At 57.3% G+C, this 25084-nt stretch overlaps 1 protein-coding gene across 7 annotated transcripts in view; it reads left to right on the top strand.

Annotated features, from left to right (window-relative positions):
* Positions 1-25084, top strand: part of IKZF1 (IKAROS family zinc finger 1) — a 74379-nt gene that overhangs the window by 37469 nt on the left and 11826 nt on the right. For 4 of the 7 annotated variants that reach the window (XM_040964622.1, XM_040964621.1, XM_040964620.1 and 1 more), the window contains exons 4-7: positions 11734-11994; positions 16611-16778; positions 20108-20233; positions 24373-24507. In XM_040964622.1, coding sequence (XP_040820556.1) covers positions 11734-11994; positions 16611-16778; positions 20108-20233; positions 24373-24507 — 690 coding nt within the window. The remainder of the gene's footprint in view (positions 1-11733; positions 11995-16610; positions 16779-20107; positions 20234-24372; positions 24508-25084) is intronic. The other 3 variants (XM_040964626.1, XM_040964625.1, XM_040964627.1) reach the window with 3 other exon arrangements.

Raw genomic sequence — 25084 nt, 5'->3', positions numbered from 1 at the left:
CCAGGGGATGTGGAAAGCTGGGGCGCAGGGCAGCATCGTGTCATGAGCACCAGATGCACTGGGCAGCGGGAGAGGGCTCTGGGCGCCTCAGCCTCGCCTCCTCGTCCTGCTTCTCAGGCCGTCCCAGCCCCGGTTCCCAACTGCCTTCTTCGGCCCTGCTCCTTCCAGACACCACCCAGTTTCCTTACCCCAGTCTCTACCACGTGCCCCACTGGGCAGGCACCTGCAGCGTCCTTCCTGCCCTGGCTGGCCACAGCCCCTTTGCATCCGGCTTGCTGACCCACTGCTGGTGGGAGCCCCTCTTGTTCCTCCTCAGAGTAGGTGCCTTGTAGGAGCCCCAGCCTGGAGTGACTTCTAGCATGCTGTCCCTGGGCCGTGGCCAACAGCTCTTGGCTTGCGCTGAACACCATACCATGTGTTCCTTTCGGTAATTGCTCTGGACTCTGGTGGGCTAAGGGCCTGGGGCAGAAGCTCTGGCTCCAGTGCAGGGCTTGAGGCCAAGTCAGGGCCAGCATCTTGTAAGCGGCCACTCCGGCCACACCCCCAGAGTCAGTGTGGGACTCCAGCCCTGTCGCTCCCTGCCTTGCTGTGTCTGGGTTGCTGTCCCCTGACACTGTTGCTCTCATTTGTCATGCATCGTGGTTCCGGTAAGGCTGCCTCCTACTGTGGGGAGAGGATGCCCAGCAGAGCACATCTGCACAATGCCTTTGCCAAGTGCAGCCCTGGGCTCTAGAGGAAGCAGCCCGACAGCCCAGGACCCTCGCCCAGGTGGCACAAGCCCTGTCCTCAGATTTTCACATGGGAAGAAGGTATGGCCCAGACAGGTTTCCCAGTCACACAAGTCCAAATGGTGGGAAAGAAGGGTGGAAGCCTCCTTGCAGGCAGCAGGAAGGGAGTGATGGCAGGATGGAGAAGTCCTGGGGTGCTTGGCCGCACTGTGTGCCAGGAGGTTGCGCAGAGCCAGTCTTGTCCTCGACATGCTAGGCTCACAGTGAAGTGCTGGGGAGCTGCATGCCTCCAGCTCTCTTGACCCCAGGCCACATCTGCAGCCTTGTGCTGCCAGAGCGGGGCCAGGTGAGCGAGCACCAGCGAGCAGGGGCTGTCCTGGCCTTGGGAACGGGAGTGGCGGCATGCATTTGCCTGTCTGCACTGCTCTTGTTACCCGAGAAGCCCGAGATTCCAGGGCACGTGTGCAAGGAACCACTCATGCTGTTTGTGCACACATGCACAGCTGTCATACATGTGTCTGCATGTGATCACTCATGCATACATGTTCAGCCCATGCTTACCCCACCACCCTCCACAGATGGCCTCCTCTGCCACACACGTGCCCTGCCCCAATGCAGGTAGGGCAGCCAGTGCTCTCGGGGCCTCCTGACTGGACCAGCACCTCCAGCCAAGGCCTGGAGACTGGGGTGTGGGGCTGCACCTTGTGCGCGGCCCCTGCCACCTCTGCTGAGTCACCTTTTGCTTGGAATTCTGACAGGGACCCGTTGGGCTTCTGGGAGGGAGGGATGACTTGGCCTGGGAGTCACCCTCCAAGTGTCCTGGGGGAGATTACTTTATCTCTGGCCTCCCTGAGGCAGGGCCTAAGCTCCTGAGGCCATGCCAGCTCTGGGGACAGAGGGGAATGGCTTGCCCAAGTGACCTTGGGAGCCCCCTCCTGGTGGCCACTGCAAGACTAGCAGGGTTGGCCGTCCCCGGCTGCCGCCTGCTGGGAATCAAGGGCCTGTGCCAGTCCTGCAGCCACCGGCGTTTCTCTCATCTTCCTGTCTCCAGGCCCCCTTGATGCGGGCAGCTGTGCTTCAGCCTGAAGCTCTAGAAGACTGCGGCTCCTACCCACCTGTGACAGGTGCAGCTGTCCGTGGCTCTGGGTCCCTCCCACCCCCAAAGGCGCCCAGTGAGTGCAGCTGCCACTGCCTGCCACACAGGGGCAGCCTCGCGCTCACAGCGCCTTGGGTCCCCTGCAGTTCACAGGCGCGTGGGCTTTGGCTGTGGTGAGCCAGTGTGGATGCCCCTTTTCAGATGAGGCAGCGTGATTTGATCTTTAGCTTGGGCACTTGTCCTATGTGGGAGCTCCGTGCCACACCAGCGTCCTGGCCCGTTCCCGGGCTGTGCCTTGCCTCCTGAGTTGCTGCAGTCCGGACTTGGGGCTCCCACTCTGCTGACTTGCCATTGGCTGCTTTCCTGGGCTCTCCTGGAGTCCTGGGGTGGGGAGGAGACCCTGGCGGCTTCCAGGGGGGCAGACGTGGTATCTGCTGGAATGGCAAGGATGGAGTCACAGTGAGGAGAGGTGAGAAGGGGCTCCAGTCCAGGGGCTGCACTGTGTGTGACGGGAGGCTCGGCCCAGCCGGCTTCACCCAGCACCAGCAAGGTTGAGTCCCAGCATGCCGCCTAAGAGGAGCTGTACCTGAGCTATCATTTGGCACCTGTTCTTTCTGTCCTTCCTCAGCCCTGGCTTTGTCTCTTTCAGTTCATTTGGATACTACACAGAGTGGCAAAAAGACACGGATGAGACCAGGGCGAGGCGTCCCGGTTGTGCCGCCCCCCTACTGGAGCTGTGGGTGCTGGCAAGGGGAGCCGACAGCTAAGCAGAGCAAACGGATTCTGTCTGGATTTGGCAGGTCCCCAGAGCAGTCCTGTAGCCTGCCCACCTGCGGAGAGGCCCATGAAGGCAGAGAAGGGTCTGGGTGTGTTCCCCGGGGAGCTCCAGCATAGGTCCTCCCTGTCCTCTGCCTGTCGAGGAGTGTGGCTCCACGGGCCGCACAGCCGAGGCCAGGCTATGTCTGTCCCGAGAACGTGGCTCAGGTGCCCCTTCCTGGTGGCACACTGGAGGAGTGGGGCCTCGCATTGAATGCGGACAGGAAACAAGGCTTGGAGTCGTGAGTGTGTGGCCAGGAAGGTGGGGGCCAGGTCTTGCTCCGTGTTTGCTGCACAGCCCTGAGCCAGAGCTGCATGGCTGACGCACCAGGCTCAGGTAGCTGCTCTGTGTGTTGCAACACCATAGCAGGAAAGGAGAAGAGAGCAGGGGGGATGCCCCCGGGGCTGCCTCCTGCTCCACGCCCAGGCTGCCTGGGAGCCACGGCTGCTTCCTGGCACGGCCGCAGCCACTCGAGTGGTGTCCGAGGTCTGGCTGTTGTCAGAACATGCTGGTGAGAAGTGTGGTCACTCAGCTGAGCCTGCAGCAAGGCTGTCCTGTGTGGCAAGCCAGAGACGCCGCTGCAGCTGTGCGCAGGGGGCCACCCCCAAGATGGAGGCCTGCTTGCTTAGCACGGGCCCCGCCCTGGCAATCACATTGGTCTGTGCTGAGGCCGGGAGCCAAGGGCTGGGGATGCTGTCACGGGGACAATGGCCTGGGACCCAGAGACCTGCTCAGTGCAGGTGGTATGTCCCAGTTCTGCTGGGACAGGCAGGAAGTGGCTTTGTCCTGTGTCAGTCCCTTGCCAGTGTGAGATGTGACCCTGAGAGCCTTCGCCCAAGAGAGTGTTGCAGACCACCGGCTGGCAGCCTGGCTGGCAGGGACAGTGGCTTAGGAACATGCTAGAAGGAAAGGTGATTGATTGGGGAATGGTAGAAAGTGCTTTCGACATGCTCGGTGGAAACTTGGCTCCAGAAAGCAAAGGTGTAGGTTGGCCTGGAGTGGATGGAAGCTGTCCGCTTGGTGGGAGGAGGAAAAACAGGGCAGAAGGAAGGGGGAGCTTTGTGTGGGGTCCCTGCCAAGGGCCACAGCAGCTACCAAGTATGCAGTCACCTGCCCGGCTAGACACAAGGAGAAGCAGGGCGGGGGCTGGGCTGGGGTGTCCTCTCTGCAATGCCCGTCAGTTTGGCATTCCAAGGCGGATTCAGAATTGGGGGTTTGCAGTGCGTGACATCACGATGTCCATGAGACCCCAGGAGCAGGAACTCCCATCAGGTGGGAGAAGTCATTTCCTGAAATGTAGAAAACTTGGGGAAGAACCTCACACAGCCACCTGCGCATGTTTGCCCAGCAGTGGCCTGAGTTTGGGGTGGAGCTCAGTAAAGAGGATTAAGGCAAGGCAGGGCATTATCCCTGGTTGGTAACCACCTGCCCTGAGCCTGTGAGGGGCACTGACACCCAAGATGAGGCCTTGCTTTTCCAGGCACTCACAGGCGAACCAATGGCCCCTCAGGGGCTGGATGCAGGCTCTGGGGCCCTCTCACTGCCCAGGAGGGAGTGTGCCAGACTGCACAGTCCCCAAGGCCAGGTGGCTTGGGGCCCTGGAAGCACTCAGGGACACTCACATGTAGCCACTCTCTGGGTCTCTGCAGTCCCGGTCTAGCTGCAGCCTGGAGGAGACCTCCCACACAGGCCGGAGCTGGGCAAGCTCCCAGGCCACTCCTTGTAGTGCAGGAGGCTCTGCAGTAAATGCACCAGGTGTGTGTGCAACGGCCTGCATGTTCTTGGTACCTGGCAAGCACCCTGGATGCAGCTGTGTCCTGGGGATGCAGGTCCCAGAGCTGCCTGTGCACATCCCAACCGCCAAGATGGCAACTTCCAGAAGACCCCACATGCCCAGTTTCCTAGCAGCATCCATTTCATGGGAGGGGTCGGGGCCTGAGGCCGTGGGTGGACCTTTCTTCCTGAGCACCTGCGTCTGTCTCCAGAGCTCTCATGACCGTGCCATGGGTGCCACGGGGGACAGGGAGGGCAGAGGGAAGAACCTGGGTTCCTGTGAGTCCCACTTTGTTCCAGAAAGGGCAACAGTGCCACAGCCCCAGCTGTTTGTGGGTGCTTCAACTTCCCTGTAGCTTTTTCAGATGTTCACAGCAGATGGGTCTGAATTACACTAGTGAGAAGACGAGCCTCGTGAGCCACAGCTGACTTAGATGTCCAGTGGGACGTCACCGCCTTCCCCAGAGCGGGCGGCCGTGTGGGGTGGAAGGCCTTCTGACAGCCACAATTTTCAGGGCTGATGCTTTGTGCCAGGCTAGAAGGCAAGACGTCTGGGATCAGCTGTCTTCAGTTCTAACCTGAGCTGCTTCGTGTCCTGTCTGCCAGCGACCACATATCCGTCTCCAGCACACAGCCCAAGGGCCATGTCACCAAGGTGACTGCGGGTCCCGTTCACACGGACACCCTGTCAGCAGAGTCGGCATCATTGCAGTGTGACCTCATCGAGCTGAGACTTAACCAGCCTGCCCATCACAGGCTCCCTGTCTTTCAAAAGGTGGCACTTGACCTTTTTGTACAGAATTATTTATTTACTTATCTGAGTAGTGACCGGAGGAAAGGGAAGGTGGGCAGCTAGAGAAGCAGAGAGCAGTCTTCCGTCCAGTGGCTCACACCTCAGTTGCACACAACAGCCAGGACAAGTCCAGAGTCTAGACTCTAACTGAGGCTCCCACATGGCTGGCGGGGAAGTGGACTTGAGCACTCCAGCCATCTCCCACTGCTTCCCAGACACAGTAGCAGGGAGCTGGTTGCAAAACAGAGCAGCAGGTGCACCCGTATGGGAAGCAGGCCTCTCAATCGTGGCTTGAGTAGACACTGCTGCAGTGTCCACTCTTCGCAAGGTCTCCTTTTCTCCATCCTCCAAGTGGGTTCTGGCAGTGTTATATTTGTACTATCAGGAAATGAAAGAAATGGAAACTAAGGCTCTCTTAGGAAATAAGTGAACCTGTCACTGCAGGAAACTCCTTTGAAAACATCACCCCATTATCCTAGTGCTCTCTCTCTCTCTCTCTCATGTGATCAGCAACTAGAAAATGCCGCTCCAAATGAAGTGGCGTGAACAGGTCCATTTCCTGCAGGTGCCAGAGGTCCTGCTGTTCTGTGATTCAGGAGTCCTGTGCTGTCCAGAGCCCGGGGTGTGGCTGTAAGAAAGACATGTGTGTGTGAACATATATGTGCACACAGAACCTATCAGGGCTTCAGAAGGAGAGAGATACAGGGAAGTGTGAGGGCCTGAAGACCAGAGGCAGGGCCAGGAGCTACGGAGCCACAGCAATGAGCAGGTACAGAGAGGAGGCAAGGTCTCCCATCTGCTCATTCACTCTGCGGAGAGCTGCAGCATCCTGAGCTGAGATGATACAAAGCCAGGAGCTTCTTCTGGGTCTCCCACGTGGGTGCAGGGGCCCAAGGCGTTACCCCATCCTCTGCTGCTTTCCCAGCCCACAGACAGGGAGCTGGATGGGAAGTGGAGCAGCCAGGACACGAACCGGTGCCCTTGTGGTGCTGCTGTCTTTAGTCAGGCTTGTTCCCTACCAGTATACCCCAAAGACATGAAGGATTTTGTGTGCGCACTTGCCAAGGAAAGACTGAATGAAGAGCATGTGCAGTGCCAGCCATGGTGACCACAGAGTTGATGACTCGCCCAGGAATGCCTAGCTGAGGCTGAGGTCTTGAACCAATTCTGCATGGTTCTAGAATGTTCCTGGCCTGACACAGCTGAGCTACTTGACACAGGAGAGGTTGCGCTGACCACACTGTGCACGCAGACCGAGAGCTGAGCGTCCCTTGGTGCAGCCTGTTTGAGTCCCTGTGATAGCCGGCAGGGCAGGAGCTCCAGCTTTTGTCAAAGCCATGCTTGCTTTTCAACTCCTGCTATGTATCTCTTATGGGCTTGCAACCAAGCTTTCTTTGTGCCTTCTTTATTGCAGCTGCATACGGGGCTGATGGCTTTAGGGCTTTCCATGCTCTGATTCCCAAAGCTTTCTCACGTAAGTATCTGCTTGGTTTCTGGAAGTCTCTTGTCCTCAGTTTCCATCGTGTAGATGTCGTGCTTGCATGTTCTGTCAGCGTCTTTGACCATTCACTGGCCATCTATCGTCCGGGCATTGCAGGCACAGGAAGTGCAGAGTGTGTCCCAGGTGCCCACAGGGGAGTGAGAGTGGGGCAGGAGGGCCGTGCGCCCTGGATGGCCCCTCTGCCAGCACCATCTTTGCCGCTGTGTTAACCATACGGCCACACGATGCAGCAACCCTGTCAGTCCCCAAGGGAGCCCACGTCCACACGCACGCACACTCTTGGCCACTGCCTCCAAGGCCCTGCCCCTCCTCTTCCCTGACCACACCCCACACAGAAGGATCTGGTCAGCGAGAGTGTGTCCACGAGCCAAACCCCTGCCTTGGGAAGCACAGAGTGAATCAGTGGTTCCATTAGCCTGTACAGTGTTTCCCGGTCTCATCAGGCTCCCGGAGGTCACACAGGAGCCTCTGTATGAGGCTAATTCAGAAAGTGTGTGCAAAATAGAATCGCAAGATGGAAGCGGCACGGTGTGAAAAGTTGGAAATCTGTGTGTACTTTCTCATAACACTAATTTCCCCTGCATATCATGACGAACCCCTCCCTCGTTTGCATGACTGGGGGATTTGTTTTTTTGTTTTGTTTGCACGGTAGCTTATCTTTTAACTCGTTTTCCAGGAAACTCTCCGGGTGCCTGTTTCTATTTCCGCTTCATTTCCAGACTAGAGAAGGAGCTTCTGGCTCCTGTCCCGCCTGAACTTTTACTTGCTGTTGGCCTGTGCTGCACAAAGGTTTCCATCTCTTTCTGTTTAAAGTAGCAATTGTTTCAAGCTGGAGCTGAGCACGCCCTAAAGCAACTGTTGTGGAGGATTGTTCCTTGGGGACCGGTATACCGAGTGCCAACCATGCACCCTTCCGGTAAACCAAAGAAACCGGACAGAAGTGCAGAGGGAAGCAGGCCCACTCGTGGGTGGGGCTGCCAGGGTGCACTCTGCCCATGCATTAACGCTGTTCAATTATGCACAAGCGCACGTGGAGCTTGGCTCCGCCTTGCCTCCCAGCCCCTGGGGCAGGGCACGAGGGTGTCTGACCCCAAAGAAGCCAGCTTGGGTGGCGTGGTCTTAATGGGTCCCAGTTTCACATGGGCTCTCAGAGGGACGCACGCCTCATTGAGGAAGCACCACAGTGAGGTCCCGGGGCACTGCTGGCAGCCAGGCCCAAGTCAGAGTGCTACTCCGCGAGGGACGTCTCAACCTCCAGCTGCGTTCTATATTTAATCGGCTCACTTAAGCGCCGCTGAGTTCTAAGTGGTGCAGGAGGTTCGCAAAATATTTATGAGTCGTCTTTCTTTCTAAATTTTATTTATTTATTGAGAGGCAGACGGAGCTCCTGTTCCCTCAGTGCCTACTCCAGCCAAGACAAACGCCGGAAGCTCTGTGCTCACTGCGCGGGTGCTGGAGCTGTCACTGCCGGGGCACGTGGGCAGGAAGGAGGCTGGCTTCAGGGACGGAGCAAGGGGCTGGCCTCATGCACCAGACCTCAACCACGACCACACCACAGCTTGGCAGTTCTGAGTCTAGGTATGCAGACAAGACCCAGGAGTCAGGCAGTCAGAAACAGGTGTGGCCCATCAGCTTGCCCTCGGCTGCCCGCAGCAGCAGCCTCCCTGGGACGGCTTCCCACACAGTAGCTGCAAATCAGGGGGAGACTAAGATGGGTTGCCTTGGTCTGCACTGTGCAGAGAACAGACCACTCGCCAGAGGAAAGCGGAGACCTGGGTGTCCCTTGGACGTGAGCCTGCCAGGAGGCGGGCTGTGCCCACTCCAGGTGTCTGCTGCAGGATCCTAAGGTTCAAACGGGAGGGCTTCAGGAGCAACTGCACACTTTCTGAGCCTGTGGCTGCACCTGCTCGCTCCTGGGGAAAGCAGCCACGGAGACAGGCCTCTGTCTGCCCAGCCCTTGAGCGGCAGGCCTGCTGGGGCGGCCCCTCGGCAGTGAGCTGGGCTCAGCTGCTGCTCTGTGCAGAATCCCCCAGAGCTGAGTGCAAACCTGCCCTCCAGTCTCTCACTGCCATCTCCTGGCACCACTCCATGCACCCTCTGTCCTTCAGATGCCGTAAGCCTTTGAGGGATCCCTGCTGCTCCCCCTGCAGCCTCTGGGACAAACGCATCCTCCCACAAGGGGCTGTGTGTGCTGCTGTAGGGCTCCGAGGCCTGCTGCTGCCTGGCCTGACCTGAGGCAGACATCTTCCTCTTCATGCTCCCTGACAAAGGAGAGGGGGAGCCCCAACCCTGTGTCCTGGACTTGTGGTTTGGAAATGTGTCCCTAGAATTTCGCCAGTCCACCCCTGCCTGTCCATGTTTGCCACCACTGCTGTGGTCTGCAGGCCTGCCTCCAGTCGTCCCTGACATAGTACATAGCTGCATTCTCTCCTGGGCCGCACAAGACCCTGCTTCCAGGTCAGCAACCTCAGCAGATCTTGCTATTTCCTGTGTAGTTGGACACCTGTTTGTTCCTGTCTGCAAAGTGGTGAGAACCACTCCCCCATTTGGAGAAAATCTGCTTGGCTCTGATGTGCCTGGTGGCTGCCAGGGCACCTGCTCCTTTCTCAGCAGACACATCAGTCCTGCGGCTCCCATCCCAAACACCAGGCGCACACACACTTCAGAACCTCTTCCAGTAAGACACAGCCTAGAATCTGTCCTCTTGGTCTAGCGAGCTTCCAGCACCGGGCACCTGTTTCTCCTGGGTGGAGCCTGTGCTGCCTGCTCCCTTCTCTCCGGGTGCCTGGACCGCCAGTGTCCTGCTTCTTGGAGTGTTAGCTGGGAATTCCTGTTCTTGCAGGTCCAGGCAGGCAGCACAAGCTTTGTGTAGCTGGGGCATTCTGAAGAATTCATGGAAACTGTATCTGATGGAAAAGACGAGCATGGGTTTTATTCCTTCCTTTCTTTTTTTCATTCTTTTTTAACCAAAATACTTACCTTTGAGTTCCAGTTCCCATGGACTTTTTTTATTTTTAAAGTTTTATTTATTTTTATTGCAAAGTCAGACATATACAAAGAGGAGAGACAGAGAAGAATATCTTCTGTCCAATGATTCACTCCCCAAGTGAGCACAACGGCCAGTGCTGTGCCAATCCGGAGCCAGGAGCCAGGAATCTCCTCCAGATCTCCCACGCAGGTGCAGGGTCCCAAAGCATTGGGCCTTCCTCGACTGCTTTCCCAGGCCACGAGCAGGGAGCTGGATGGGAAGTGGGGCTGCCAGGATTAGAACCGGCGCCCATGGCCCTCCATGGACTTTTTGAAGTGGTTTTGTGTGTTCTTATCCTGTACCCAGAGTTGTGCTGGGGCGACAAAGTCCTTCTGCCTTCAGTACCGTAAGTCAAGTCCTTGGTTGACACCAAGTCTGACCTTGAGAACTCCTGTGTGTTTAGGGCAGCCTCCTTGAAGCTGTCTCCACCCTCACCTGCCTCCTTTCTGGCTTTGGCATACCCTCCTGAGGCAAACAGCTGGCTGTGCTCGCAGTGCCTCAAGCCTCCACCCCGCCCCCATCATTGCCAGGGCCTCTCTCCTGCCCTGCCGCTCACGAGGACCTGCTGCACAGATGGCGCTGGCACCTGCCATTGTGCATGCCACAGGTTAGGAATGCAGGACAAGAGGCAGCCACTGGCAGCAGCTCCTGGGAACCAGTCTCCAGACAGGCAAGCATGGGAAAACTGCTGTTCTTGCGTGGGGTACCCTTCAGCAGCCCCAGGACCTTGGCTCATGCCACCTGCTGCCAGCCTATGCCTTCATTCCTACAGCTGCGGGCCTTGCCAGCCCAGCTATGGCTGGCACCACAGTTCTTTAAGGTGACACATTCTTCATTCTGAGATGGATCATTACAAACCCTCTGTAGGGAAGGGGCGCACAGGTCTCTGCCGGCATCCTGTGTTTGGAGGCTCGCAGCACTGGGATGCATGCTGGCACCTGGGGAGGGCTTCGTGCTACGCCACAACATGCCGAGCATGCAGGTGCACCAGCCCGAGTCTCTCTTCCTCCTCTTTGGGGAACACAGACCTCATTGTCCCAACAGCACCTGTGCCTGCCAAATTATCTGTCCCCCTCACCTGCCCCACGCTCTGTGCCAGACGCACCATAGGGTCAGGGCAGCAGGGCCAGGGGGCAGGCGGCTGCCAAGGTGCAGGGTGCCTGAATGAGAAGAATGGGGGCCCAGCCCATCTGAGCTGCACAGGCAGGCCTTGGGAAGAGACAATCCCAGGCCGGCCTGAGGGGGTTCTCACAGGAGGGCCCATGTCTGGGCAGTTGGCAGCCTACTGAATTATGGTGTGCATGACCAGGTATACAGTCCGCTGCTGGCTCACCTGGGAGTGGCTGTGTCCCAGAGCCAGCCCCACTCGTGCAGGGTTTGCCGAGTGCTGAGAGCAGCAGGGGCAGGTGTGGCGGGGCAGTAGTGAGTGAACACAGGGACACTGGCCCCCGCACCACTCTCCCTCAGCAGTTTGCAAGGGCGTTTCCCACAGTCCGATCCTGGGGAACTCCGAGCACGGAGGCGCCTCTCACGTTCAGACTCCCGCCATCCCCAGGCCTGTTTGTACCAGCATCCCTCTGTGCGTGCCCTTCCCGGCTCACACACGTCCCGACAGCCACGCTGACCCTCCAGCACGTGGACTCACCTGTGCAGTCGCACCCGAGGATCACAAAAGCCTTTCGGGGTTCCCAAAGGAGCTGTGGTCCGAGCTCTGGGCATGCTGGCCCGTCTGCCTCAGTGTTAGCGGAGGAGGCAGCCAGTGGGGAGCTGTTGCAGCTGGATGAGCACTTTTAAGGGTTTTGCCTGTGAGGTGGGCCGTGTACCCAGCACTCTGAGTGTGGGGCTCAGCCTGGGACGGTCTCTCAGCAGACCCCAGCCCCGTAGGAGACGCCCGCCCGGGGTAATTCCTTGTCTATTTGATTGTCCTTTTGCCGCTGTGCTGTTTTGTGCTTTGTTCCTGCAGTGACACTGAGCTTCCCCCGTGTTGTCTCTTTCAGCCAGTAATGTTAAAGTAGAGACTCAGAGTGATGAAGAGAATGCGCGTGCCTGTGAAATGAATGGGGAAGAATGTGCGGAGGATTTACGAATGCTTGATGCCTCGGGAGACAAAATGAATGGCCCCCACAGGGACCAAGGCAGCTCGGCTCTGTCGGGAGTTGGAGGCATTCGACTTCCGAACGGAAAACTAAAGTGTGATGTCTGTGGGATCATTTGCATCGGGCCCAATGTGCTCATGGTCCACAAGAGAAGCCACACGGGTAAGGCCTGCTGCGATTCCCTCCCGGGGTCTGGAGCCCGTCCTGGAAGGAGGGACATGCCCCATGTCCCTGTGCGCGTTTCCAGAGCGCTGGCATCGGCTGCGATCGCACAAAGCTAGCATGCTTCTCTTGGAAGCAGTCAGGCAGTCTGGGTGCGTTCCAGTCCGGCGCCGTGGTCAGAACAAGGGAGGGTGGACAGTAGCCTCTGTGGGATCCATCCAGGGTCTGAGGTCGCACACACCACATCGTCTCTGCCTTGCCAGCCGGGCTGGGCTACTCTGAGCCAAGCAAGGGCAAACCAAACCCAAAGAGGTGGGTGCAGCTAAACTGACGCCCAGAGTGTCTCACTGGGACCCCAGGAGTGGCCAGGCATGGGTGGACGGCAGGCGATGTCAGGTCAGGCTATGGCTGGGCTGGTGGCTTGCTGCGGCAGTTCGGCTCAGATGGCAGAGGATTTCATGCCACACCTTTACTGGTTGGAAGGCTGGCTGCAAGCGTGGGCAGCCTCACACCTGTGCCAGTGGAATGCTGGCTGCAAACGTGGGCAGCTTCTAGCGGGGGGCAGTGTGGGCACTGTGGTGCCGGGAGGCCTGCCAGCTCAGGTGCTGTCCCCCTTGCGAGGTGTGGGGAGCTCAGCCCCTCCGTGAGTCTCGTTCATGGCTTGTCTGTACGTGCTCAGCTGACCTAATGGGACACTAGCGAGCCGCGGCCATATCCACAGCCACGGCCACGTCCACGGCACACAGCTGGTCTTAACCAAGACAGCAGACGTCTGTGAAGCAGAGCAGGCACTGGCCTCTTCTTTGAGCACAGCTCCCTGAACTGTGGCTGCCAGGACCTGGCGTCCTGGGGTCTCCGCAAAGCTGCCCCTTGTCCCTGCAGTGACTAGGACAAGGACAGAGTGCTTCGGGCATGCAGCCTGCTGACCCTGACACAAGGCAGCCCCAGGAAACTCATGGCCAAGTGCATGCTGATCAAGAATTAAGCAAGAATCCAACTTGTTGAGCAGTACCAAAATAGCTGGGTTGTCAGGAAATGCACATATTCGGGGGATTGTAATTTTTTTTAAATTTATTTGAAATGGTTACAGAGACAGGGAGAGATCTTCCATCCGCGTATTCACTCCCCAGGTGACTGTAATAGCTAGAGTTGAGTCAGGCCAATGTTAGAAGCCAGGAGTTTCACCCAACTCTCCCACATTGGAGGAGCCAGATGACTGGGCCATCCCTCGTTGCCTCCCTGGATGGAAAGTGGAGCAGCGGGACCCATAGGAGATGCGAGTAGCATCAGCAGCAGCTTCGCCCACTATGCCAGTGCCAGCATCTGCCCTTAAGAGGCTGTCATTTTTATGTTTAAATCAAGGCAGTTTCAAAAATAGTACTTTGTAATATATTTGGAGAACCATAAATAAGTTGATTTTCCATGGGCATTCCCCTTCAATACAAGTTTAGCTACTGAAATTCAGCAAACTTTGCTTTTCCTAATGGGCCCCTTAATCCTCAAATTACCCAGTGTGATAACCCTGTCACTTCCAGCGCCAAGTAAAGCCGGCATGAGCATAATCCCACGCCACCTTTGTAATGAGGTGGAAATTAGCTGGAAGGTGGGCCACCCTGAGAGGGACGTGCTCCCGGGGGCTGCAGGTGCATTGCTGATGAGGCGCTGACCTCAGAGATGAATGGCTTTTCTGCTAATTCATGTAAAGCCTGACCGTATGGAGAAAATTCTCTTCAGTAACTGGCTGATAAGTGAATCAAATTGCGGCACACCAAATGCCATAATACAATGTGTGCTCACCTTGACAAAAGGAATAATGACCTTTAATGAATAAACCTGCCAGTTGAAGATACGCATAGTGGCACCCGCTGGCTGCCGCTCTTCCCCAGCATGCCTGGTCCTCACTTGGAGATAACGGCTCTCAGCATCAGGGCTGACCGCCAGTTCCGGTTTGACCAAGAAAGCCGTGCGCTGCCATGAGGATGTGCGGGGCTGCAGATAGAGGTGGCCTCATTGGTCCACACCAGGTATGAACAGCAGGCGTGCTCGAGGCTTGCCTCATGCTGGGGCCTGAACACAGGGAGATGTACTTGGCAGGAGGCCTCCTGTGCTCTCGGTGAAGCCAGGCTTTGCACTTAGAAGGGGCATCTGAGACTCCTGACCCTGGACAGTGGAGCAGACAGGGCCTTGCATGGTGGCTCCTCCAAGCAGAGCGGAGATCCTGGACTCCTCGGGAAGGCTTGGATTTGCACCCAGACAGCCGACCTTCTTTCCTGCCTATGATAGAGTCAGCCAGGAGCGTCAGGATATCATAGTCCTTGATGGGCACAGGGGCAGTCTCTGCTGGGCAGCCATTTCCTAACAGGCTTTTGGCACTAGCACCCCCACCCCACCCCCACTGTGCTGCTCAGCTCCATCTTTTTGCTTCGAAGCCAATGACAGAGCCTTCTTACTACAGCCCGTGGTGGGAGGGGGTCAGATGGGATGGAAGTCAGAGAAAGGAGGCAGTACCAACGGCCAGCAGCACAGGGAACTGCAGAGAGCCCACGGTCACCATTGTCCACAAGGTTTCTAAAATCCACGCATCAAAGCCCAAAAGACAGTCTGCTTGTGGGCACCAGGCCCCAGAGGCAGTGTGCTCAGCACAGACTTTGCAGTTCATTCGGCTCCACCAGGAACCCTAAGCTGTGGGCAGCCGTGGAGCTGCTACTGAAGGGGACGCAGACGCTCTTCCCAGGTCTGCTACAGCAGGATGAGTGTGGAGTTGCTGGGATCATGCCTCTGTCTTAAATTGCTAGCAGCAAAGGAGCAGATCCATCCTTGGGACTGGCTCCGCCTAAGCTGCAGTGGAGGGCACCCAGCAAGGACACGCCCTGAGCTCTGCCAAGGGGAGCCAGCTCCCTGCAGTAGGCCCATGTTGGAGTGTGCTGTCTTCAGGACCTCACACCTGGTCTGCACATTCAAGCACACATGGGCTGCCTGTGGTGCTATCAGGCAGGGGGTTGTGACCTTGACCCTGGACACCTGTCTCCCGCGGCTGAAACAGCTGCTCCCCTTCCAGCTTCCTCTCCACCCAGCCTGAGGACGAGCCGTAGCTCACAGCACAGTGTGGCCGAGGGCTGTGGAAAATGCAGGCCCTCTGGGTCCCCTGCACATGGCTCGTCTCCTTTTTGTGCCCTGTGTCATTAGACGCACACGTGTGCGCAGAGGCCCAGAGCATTGCCCCCGGGTGCTTGGATCTGCTCTCACCATGGCTGCTCTCCAAACGACGCACACGTGTGTGTGCTTGTCCCTGAAGAGCGAGTGACAAGCAAGGCGGTTGTTTAATCATCGCCTTCCAGCCTGGGTGACTCAGGTCTTTCTCTGCTCAGCCAGACACCTTCCGAGTAGCGGCTGGGAGAAATGCCAGATCCAGCCTGGTTAGCCTCAGGACCCCCTGTGGCTGGCCTGCCCACCGGAAAGGGCTAGCCAGATCTCAGAAATGACACAGACTAAACAGGGAATCCGGCCAGCCTCACTCCTTGGTCATCATCTACTTCCTAGTCATATGAATCAGTTGGGAACACAGCTACGGAAATCTTGAAGGTGCTCACATTTTTGTAAGACAATCATGATTCTGGAAACACCGTCGTCTCATGGTATCTCACGCCAGGGACGTGGTGGCCACCCGGCACTCCTCTATAGAGAGGGATGGCTTCCAGAAGAGCTGGACACGGCAAAGTGGCATCTTTGCAGCAGGATTAAGGAAGTGCTGACCAGTGGGGATGGCCAGGCCAGGGCTTTGCTGCACAGCCACGCCGCAGACGCCCGCTGTGGCTTCCAGCTCCAGGCTCAGAAGCCCCGAGCTCCTGCCAGTCCCCAAGGGTAGCTGTCTGGTGGGAAGCTGCTGCCTGCGCTCAGAGGTCCCAGAAGCTGCCCAGGAATTTCCCCCAGCTGCTCGGCAGCCTGCCGTCAGCCTGCCAGCACTCGGGGCCTTTGGCTTCTCCACTTCTCCTTCCACACCGTCTTTCCCGTCTCCCTGGCTGTCTCACCCTCTCTGTCTCTCTCCTGATTTGCCTGCTTAAGGACAGACAGGTAATGGAGAAGAAATTGAAAGGGAAAATGTAAATGAAAAGAAGTTATTATAACTGTTATAATGAAGTGCCTTTCATTTAAATATAAGAATGTAACGCTGAAATGAACTTGTGATCCTGAAATGCATTTTTAATGAGTTTCCTTTTTATTTTGCTGCTTCAGTGGCATATTTTAAAGACCCTTTGAAAAAAGCCACATTAAAAACCCCACCAAATGCCACAACACGCAAAATTGGATATTGGTTTATTCCAAAACTGCTGATCAGGAAGACTGGCTCTTCATCACAAAATGTTGCAGTCACTTTATTTAAATGAGTTTGAATTTGCATTGTGATGTGCCATTCTGATTTAGGGGAAAAAAATTAGATTTTCAGATCAAATTGACCCAGCCAGTGAAGCGTTAAGTTGCTGGCAGGTTCAGTGTGAAGCCTCATGTTCTATCAAACCTGCAGCCGGTGCAAGTCGGCGGCCCCGTGGGAAACAGCCAGTTCTGCAGGGCGGCCACGGGCCCTCGCCCCGTTCTCACACTCTCCTGTGCTGTCCCAGGGGAGCGGCCTTTCCAGTGCAACCAGTGCGGGGCCTCCTTCACCCAGAAGGGCAACCTGCTGCGCCACATCAAGCTGCACTCCGGCGAGAAACCCTTCAAGTGCCACCTCTGCAACTACGCCTGCCGCCGCCGGGATGCCCTCACGGGCCACCTGCGCACACACTCCGGTAGGTGCCCGGTCCCACCCTATGTCCTTTTCCCCGTGAGTCGAAGCCAGAGGAAAGAGGTGGGGAAGTGTGCACACGTGCACACGCATCCAGGAACACAGGCACATATGCAGGCTCGGGAACTATGCACAGTGCACACTTGTACGTTCACGTGCACGCACAGGTATGGGTGCACACCAGCATAATACACACATGGACGCACACAGGAACCCCAGCTAGGAAACCTCGTCCCACCCTGTCCGGTAAGTGGGGTCCAGCGGGGCATTTTGCTGGCTAGGACTGGAGGGCGTTGTTCAGCCTTAGCCAAGCACAGGTGGCAGTCATGGGAGTCTCCTGGCAGGGGTGACCAGATTGAGAGCCTTGCTCAGCCCAGGTGAGCTACACCAGAAACCACCCGGGCCCTCGGGAGGGTCAAGGGCACAGAGCCTGTAAACTCAGTGCCCCTCTCTCAGAGCAGAGTGCGCCCCAATAATGTGCAGTGTTAGTGCTGGGGTCGCAGGCAGGCCCCGCCCTGTGACACACTAGGCTGCCACCAATCAGACTGTCTTCCACCTTCTGAGATGTCTCCTGACCTGCAGCTGAGACCCTGCGGGTCAGCACAGGAAAGGGTTGGGCCAACTGCGTTGTGTGGTGTTGGACCGACATGTCTGACCTGGGGGCTCCTTGAAGGTCTGGAGAGTGGGACCAGATAGGCCCTGCCCTGTCCTCACCGAGTGTTCGCCGAGTCAGCCTGGAGTGGCTCCCACCCAAGTGGTCTTAGGAGCAAGTGTTCTCTGGACGGTGACAGGCTCCGGCCACCCTTCTCAACCGTGATGAGCATGTGGAACAGCTGTGCTTCAGGGGTGCTGCCCATGCCCATCTCCTGGTGCCACCCTCCCCAGGCACCTCGGGATGCTCATTCTCCGTGGGGTCAGGTGATGCTCTCAGTCCGGTCAGCCTCTGGCGGGGTTGTCAGCAGGAGGAACTCGGGGACCTGCAGGACAGCGGCCAGGCTCTAATGTTGGCTTTGGAGTCCCTGGAGGAAGCACATGAGTTCGCAGAGACTCAGAAAGGTCAAGCTATAGCAACTTGCGCTCCCTGCTGGCTGGGGCCCCTGGACAGAACTCATGCAGACCCCTGGGGAGGGACAGAGGGGAGCCTCCCTCCTGGCTGGGGCCCAGGGACATGCAGACCCCTGGGGAGGGACAGAGGGGAGCCTCCGGGCCTGAGTGCTTCGGGTAAACTGAGCCCGGCTCAGGAACAGCTCCTGACAGGGAGCAGCAGGTCAACGGGGTGGCCATGGGCCATGCCTGCCCCCACATGGGAGGAGCATGGTGGACCTGCCTGGCGGTGACAGCAGTGCCTGGCCCAAGTGGCCTTGGCCATGAGGACAGAGACCAGTGGGATAACATCTGAGTCCCTGGAAAACGCGCAGGCGTGTTCTGCAGCTGACAGCTGACTTCTGCCCTCCAGTGACTGAAGTCTCAGACAAGTCCTTGTAATCGCCAGCAGGGCACGGCACTCTGCTTCTGCTGGCTCCAGGGTGGCACCATGCTCAGGCAGGGCCTGGCACAGGTGTGACATGGGGCAGGGAGCCACCAGCAGACACTGGGGAGCACCAGCTGTGGAGCCCACCTCTGGAAGTGCCGTGGGCAACCACTGCTCAGGAACATGGGGATGCAGCTTCCTCCAAGGGCCGACTAAAGACTTCTACCTGGGTCTGCATACCCAGAAGCAGCTGTGCCTTGTGGAGGGCCCACTCTCCTGCTCCTTTAGCAGTCAGGAGCCCCCTAGAACTCTCCTGAGCACCTGTTGGGGGCCTTGGACCAGACCAGACAAGGGCAGCTTCATAGGGAGAGAGTTGGAGAAGGAATGTGTCCAGGCAGGAGAGAGGTGGGGCAGGGCGTAGCAGAGGTGGGCGGGGGGGTCCCCTTCCTTCCCGTTTTCTGAGAGCTGCCCACTCCCTGAGACTCCTTCCCCCAGGGTCTGGGCTGTGCATTACACTTGCCTTAGTTGAGCCACGTTCAGCAGAGCTATTGGGAGAAATGGCCCCATACTGGGAACAGTGGTGTCCAGGTGCCATGCTGTGGCTAGCCTCATAGTTTTTCCAGAAAAGGGCGGGACTTGAACATTGTGAAATTTTAGGCAGCATGGGATATTTCAACATTATTTCCTGGTGTTGGGGCGCATCTTGGTTTCTGCAGCTGAAGGAAGGTCCCTTTCTTCCTCTTCTAAATGATCCAGAAGTCACATTTGAATGTGCGTGTTCTGTTCTGAGATCTTAGCTTCCATTCACCCGAGAAGGAGAGTTAACCCCAGCAAACGTTGGTCCCCAGGGGCCAGACATTTCCACACGACTGTCTTTGACTTCCAGATGCTAGTCAGAGATATGTTAGATCAAACAACATAAGAAAGAAGTACAAGGTCTTGTTCGGGGTGGGCATTGCCATCCTTCACGTGGGAGGCCGGAGACCTCCATATCCATCTCATCTCTCCTGATGTACACAGGGATCTTTAAGCCCACACCTGTTACAGATTCCCGGCTGGCCTTGTTTTTCTAAAATTCTGGTCAGTAAAAGCCAGGGAGAGAGGAATTCGTTCCGTAGAACTGTGTGGCCCAGTGCAAGGGCCATTAGCCCTACGTGGCACTGCATTTTAACCGTTGCAAATTAAAGATCTCCGTTCTCCCTGGCACCAGGCAGCCTTTGAGCGCTCAGCAGCCACACGCAGTGGGTGACTGCCATTCTGAGTGGCACAGTAGGGAGGCCCACAGTGTGGGACAGGGCTGGGCCACAAGCTGCTTCAGCCCCAGATTTGTGGGAGCAGGCACTGAACTTCACCCACAGGCACTGTCAGCAGGAAATACGTTGAGTATTTGTACCTCCTCCTCTCTGTTCTGCACAGCTCATTTGAGTGAATTGACCCTCCACTGTTTCTTGGAGACCATGAATCCTCCACGTAGGCCTGAGGGGCGGGGCTCGCTCTGGTTGTAACTGGCGTGGCGTCAAGTGCCACAGCACAGCTGGCCCAGCTGCTCTAGAGGGGGGCCCATGGGCTCCCCAGTCCACGTCCTGGTCCTTGGACCTCTCACATCCCTGTGCAGCCTGTGGTGCCTTGGGGCATGGAGCTGGCTACATGGCAGACAAACCCCAGCAAGGCAAGAATCAGTAGGCTTATGGAACCATCTGGGAAACTGGGAGCTAACATTTTTCAATTCTGTGATTTTGACCACCACCATAATGCTTTTAGCTCTCGGGAGTGACTTTTTTTTTACTTTTTTGGTAATGATTGTCTTGCATGCATCCCCAGTAGACACAAGGCCAACATTCACTCCATTGTGTTTTCCGCAGTTGGTAAACCTCACAAATGTGGATATTGTGGCCGAAGCTATAAGCAGCGAAGCTCTTTAGAGGAACATAAAGAGCGATGCCACAACTACTTGGAAAGCATGGGCCTTCCAGGCACGCTGTACCCAGGTAAGCGCAGAAGCAGGGAGGCGGGCCTGGAGGACCCCGCAGCTGGCTTGCACCTGTGCCAGCTCGGGGCGGAGCCTTGGGCCTGCGATCCCCCTGGCTGCATGGCCAGTAATGCCGCAGCCCCTGAGCCCCCCACTTTCTCAGCCGCTGTCTGACCTGACAGCTGGGCTTCAAGAGCCGCTTCCCCACCTAGTGAACAGGGGTTCTCCCAGGTTCCATGTGTATTTTTGGGGTGCTGGTGCGAGTGCTTTTTATTTTCAACCCCTGCGTAGCAATGGATTGGATGTGCTAAGGTAGCAGAATAAGACGTGAAACTGGCTCTAGAACTGCTCTTCCATGTAAAGATGCTCAACTAAGAACACCTAGGCTTTGAGCTAGCCTGGGCTCTGGCCAGTGGCGCAGGGTCTGCGCCTGCCTGGGGCTTAGCATCCAAGGGGCCGGGAGGAGCCTGCTGGGCCCAGCACTCAGGCTGACCAAGGACAGAGGGCACACTGTTGCTTCCTCATGGTGGCCGGCTTCCATGCACCTTGCACAAGAGCCATCCTCCAAGTCACGTCCTGGATAATGTGAAGTGACCATGATGACAGGAGTGACCTAGCAAGAGGCAGTACAAACAGGAACCTTCCTGAGTTAGCACAATGGATGTGAGGCTCTTCCCAGGACAGCCAGAGAGGCCACTCCCGTAGCCCCAGCCCCAGAGGACCGTGCCCTGGGCTCTGAGCTAGGCGTGAAGGTCACAGTCCGGACTTCACTGAGCCTCCTTCCCGAGGAAGAAGCCCCTGGGCATCAGTGGCAGCTGATAGCAGAGATGGGAGCAAGGAAGGAAGCCCCAGCAACTGACTGGCTCTGTCTGGACATCGGGAGGGCCTTGGGGTGGGAAAGACAGGAGGAATAGGCTATTAAAGTTGAAGTAGAGCTGGAAATTTAGTGGCTTGTGGTTTGTAGACAAGCCCAGGGAAGGAGGAAACAGGGTGGGAGGATGCTTTTGTTCCTTAAAAAAAGTGAATACTCAGATACTGTATTTTTCTGTGAAAAGCAAATAAACAAGGGCTCCTAATGATGTAGCTTGCATAATAATGCTTTTGATGCATTCAACCAACATTTAGTGAAGACATATTGTCCACAACCCCAAGCCCGTGCATACAGTGGTCTGAGAAACACGTGGGGTTGGCAAGACAGTGAGGAAGACACAGAGGACATGCCCCAGGCTTCCCTGTGCGGGGACGCACCTGCACTCCTCCCACGTCTGGGGGACATGCGTCCATGTGAAGGTACGGACTTCCTCCCTTGTCGCTGCTCCATAATGCATGGAATAGAAACCGTTCACACGTTGCTTACATGGTCAGCGAGGGTACATGACATGACGTGGGAGGGGGCAACACAACCGCCTACCCCCAGTGGAGGGGACTCAAGTGTCCACCGATGGTCCTGCAGCCAGACGCTCAAACAGTCCTCCTGAAGAACTGCACGCATGCGTGGCTTTCAAAATGTTTGCACCCTTGGTTCTTTTTTGAACTCCATCCATGTTCTCGCTCCCTGACACATTTCCTTGTTAAGCAGATAGCTGAGGGATCCCAACAGGCCACAGGTTCCCCCAAATCTGCTTCAGAGTTCGTCCCTGAAACTGACTCCAGTGTGACCCAGGGACCCCCTGCTAACCACGTGATGTGCTCCCAGTCAGGCAGCGCTCAGAGGGTGAGGTCAGCATGCAGGCTGGCCACTGGCAGGCTTGGAAACCTGGCCCAGAGGTGCAGGTCCCTGGACCCTTCTGATCCATCTGCACCGGTGGACCAGCCTGCAGGGGACCTGTGGCAGTCCCAGTGGCCGGCAGCATCTCCCCCGTGGCCAAGTGACCAGCAATGCCGACGAGCTGCAAGGGGCCTGGGAAGGTGTGACTCTGTCCCTTGCTGCAGCAGCAATGGAGCCAGGCAGGCTGGCACTTTGTTGAGTTCTTCCCATTCTGGCCACAGCACTGCGTGCCACATGGCCTAACCGCCTGTCAGCAGAAGCATTCCTGCTTGGCCCTTGCAGGTGTGAGCAGGTGCTGGGTCAGGAAGCGGGAGAATGGGGGAGACCCTGAAAGGACTCTGCTCCTACACTTAACGTGAGGGGCATCTGGGGGCCAGGTCAACCTCCAGTGCCGGGCTGGTAGGCCCTGCGCCTTGACCAGGTTGCCACATTCCTCACACCCAAGGATACCAGGGACCAGCACTGCTCAGTGCTTAGACGGATGGGCCCCCAGGCCAGGCCCGGGAGCTAAACCAAGGCCTTGTTTAGAGGAGGCAGAGAAAGATGAAGTTTTTTATGATTTTTTGTAGCAAAGGCTTTCGTTCACCTCTTTTCTCTAATGTCTTTGCATTTCAGAATCCGTGCCTTAGCGTTCAAATTGTGTCGCAATCCCTTGGTGTGAAGGCCACAGCAGGTGGGGGGGTTGGGCGCTTTGTCCTCAATCCCCCCCTTACTTGGGTCAGTGTCCACTTTGGGAGGCCCTGTGGCCTGGAGCGCTGAGGGTCCCAGGTAGAAGCACAAGCAGGAAGCCTGGCGCCTGAGGGGGCAGGTGTACCACCGTGGGTTGGGCTGGCTGTGTTTCTGTATATCCTTCATGTAAATCAGGGTAGGGGGAGTGTTTTTTGCCCATTTGATAACATGTATTTCTAATGTTAAAAAACTACATGTACCAGCAATAACAAATTTGAAACATGTTTTTAAAATAACATTCATGAGAGCCGTGAAAGCAGAGGATATTTAGAAATGTCCTCGGCAGCAAATGTACGGAATGCAGGGCACACAGGTGCAGGGCACACAGGTGCAGGGCAGGGTGCAGGGCACACAGGTGCAGGGCACACAGGTGCAGGGCACACAGGTGCAGGGCAGGGTGCAGGGCACACAGGTGCAGGGCACACAGGTGCAGGGCACACAGGTGCAGGGCAGGGTGCAGGGCACACAGGTGCAGGGCACACAGGTGCAGGGCACACAGGTGCAGGGCACACAGGTGCAGCCCATACTGCAGCACACAGGCGCATGAACAGGCCCTGCTAGCTGCCATGTCGTCTTACTGGAACATGCTGACAATGGGTCATGCAGTGTACCTGGACGGACAGATGGCACAACTGGCAACTCTTTCATTTTGAAAGACAGAATTTTAGCTATTTGAAAGGTAGTGACAGAAGACACAGAGAGAGAGAGACCAGCCACCCCACCCACTGGTTCACTCCCCCAGTGGTCACCACTGAGCCAGGCCAGTGACAGGAGCTGGCAACTCCATCCTGGCATCAGGGGCCTGGTGTCAGGAGTCAGATGATGTCCCACTGTTTCCCCGGGCACGTTAGTAGGGAAGAAAAATGGAGCAGTGGATTTCCAACCAGAGCTCCAATATGGGATATCCACAGATGACATAACCCACTGCACCCTAACACTGGTCCTAGGAACGTTTTTAAAAACGAGTGATGTCACCCCATGAGAGCATAGGGTCGTGTGTGCAAGTCCTGGGGGAAGAAAAGTCAGGGAAGCAAGGAGCTGGGGTCACATGCGGGCAGGTGCACAGGCTGGAGGGTGTCCCAGATTGCCAGGTCACACCTTCAGCTCCTTATCCATGACGATAAGTGGCAGTACATGAAAGCGTGCTGGCGTGCGGTCCAGGAGTAAACATCATAGGGCTCTGAGGAGGCAGTGCTCTCCTGGGTGATGATGGTGAGAGACAATAGAGACAAGTGTGGCCAGGCCTGGGCATCAGAAGTGTGCCCTGCATTCAGGGTCCTCCCCTGGGGTTGCTTGTCAGCGGGTGAAGGCGGACCCCAGGGGACTACGATCCGAGTGGCCTGAGGTGCTGGGCTCGTGGATGTTTTTCAAAAAGAGGACCCTGCCAGGCACACAAGTGCACAGTCCCAGGGCAGCCTAAGGCGCCAGCGTGGGCTTGTTCTGCGGGACCTGCACTGAATAGATGGCAGAGGAACGCCCCTCAGCAGGTGGCATTGCTACAGGGGCATCTGGCTGGCTGGCTGGGCACAAGGGAGGACCCGCGGTCATCTCTACAGAGGGCCTGGCCGTCGCGGGTGTCTGGGTGGTGGGTTTACTGCGGACGCCTCAGGAGCCTCAGGACGCGAGTGTTTCTAAACTGGCCTGTCTGACTCTGGCTCTAGTCATTAAAGAAGAGGCCAATCACAGTGAGATGGCAGAAGACCTGTGCAAGATGGGGTCCGAGCGCTCCCTCGTGCTGGACAGACTCGCAAGCAACGTCGCCAAACGCAAGAGCTCCATGCCTCAGAAATTCCTCGGTAAGAGCTTAGTCCCTCACGGAAACCGGCAGGCAGGGCAGGCTGGAGCGCTGGGCAGGGCGGGCTGGAGCGCTGGGCAGGGCAGGCTGGAGCGCTGGCGGGCAGGGCAGGCTGGAGCGCTGGCAGGCAGGGCGGGCTGGAGCGCTGGGCAGGGCAGGCTGGAGCGCTGGCGGGCAGGGCAGGCTGGAGCGCTGGCAGGCAGGGCGGGCTGGAGCGCTGGGCAGGGCAGGGCAGGCTGGAGCGCTGGGCAGGGCAGGCTGGAGCGCTGGGCAGGGCAGGCTGGAGCGCTGGCAGGCAGGGCGGGCTGGAGCGCTGGCAGGCAGGGCAGGCTGGAGCGCTGGGCAGGGCAGGGCGGGCTGGAGAACTGGTGGGCAGGGCGGGCTGGAGCGCTGGGCAGGGCGGGCTGGAGCACTGGTGGGCAGGGCGGGCTGGAGCGCTGGCGGGCAGCAGATATTGTCTGTAAAGAGTGGGAATTGGCAGCGATTACATTCTGTAAGCAGTGGCGCATGCTTCCCAACACTTCTTCAACCCTTCTCCCACCAGTTCTTCTAGAGGTTCTCTTCTCTAGAGGCAGAGA

The sequence above is a fragment of the Ochotona curzoniae genome, unplaced genomic scaffold (assembly GCF_017591425.1).
Source record: "Ochotona curzoniae isolate NIBS_2020 unplaced genomic scaffold, NIBS_Ocur_1.0 scaffold_3835, whole genome shotgun sequence".
NCBI lineage: Eukaryota > Metazoa > Chordata > Mammalia > Lagomorpha > Ochotonidae > Ochotona > Ochotona curzoniae.
Note: the sequence above shows the minus strand (reverse complement) of the source record. Positions and strands in the feature narration are given on the sequence as shown.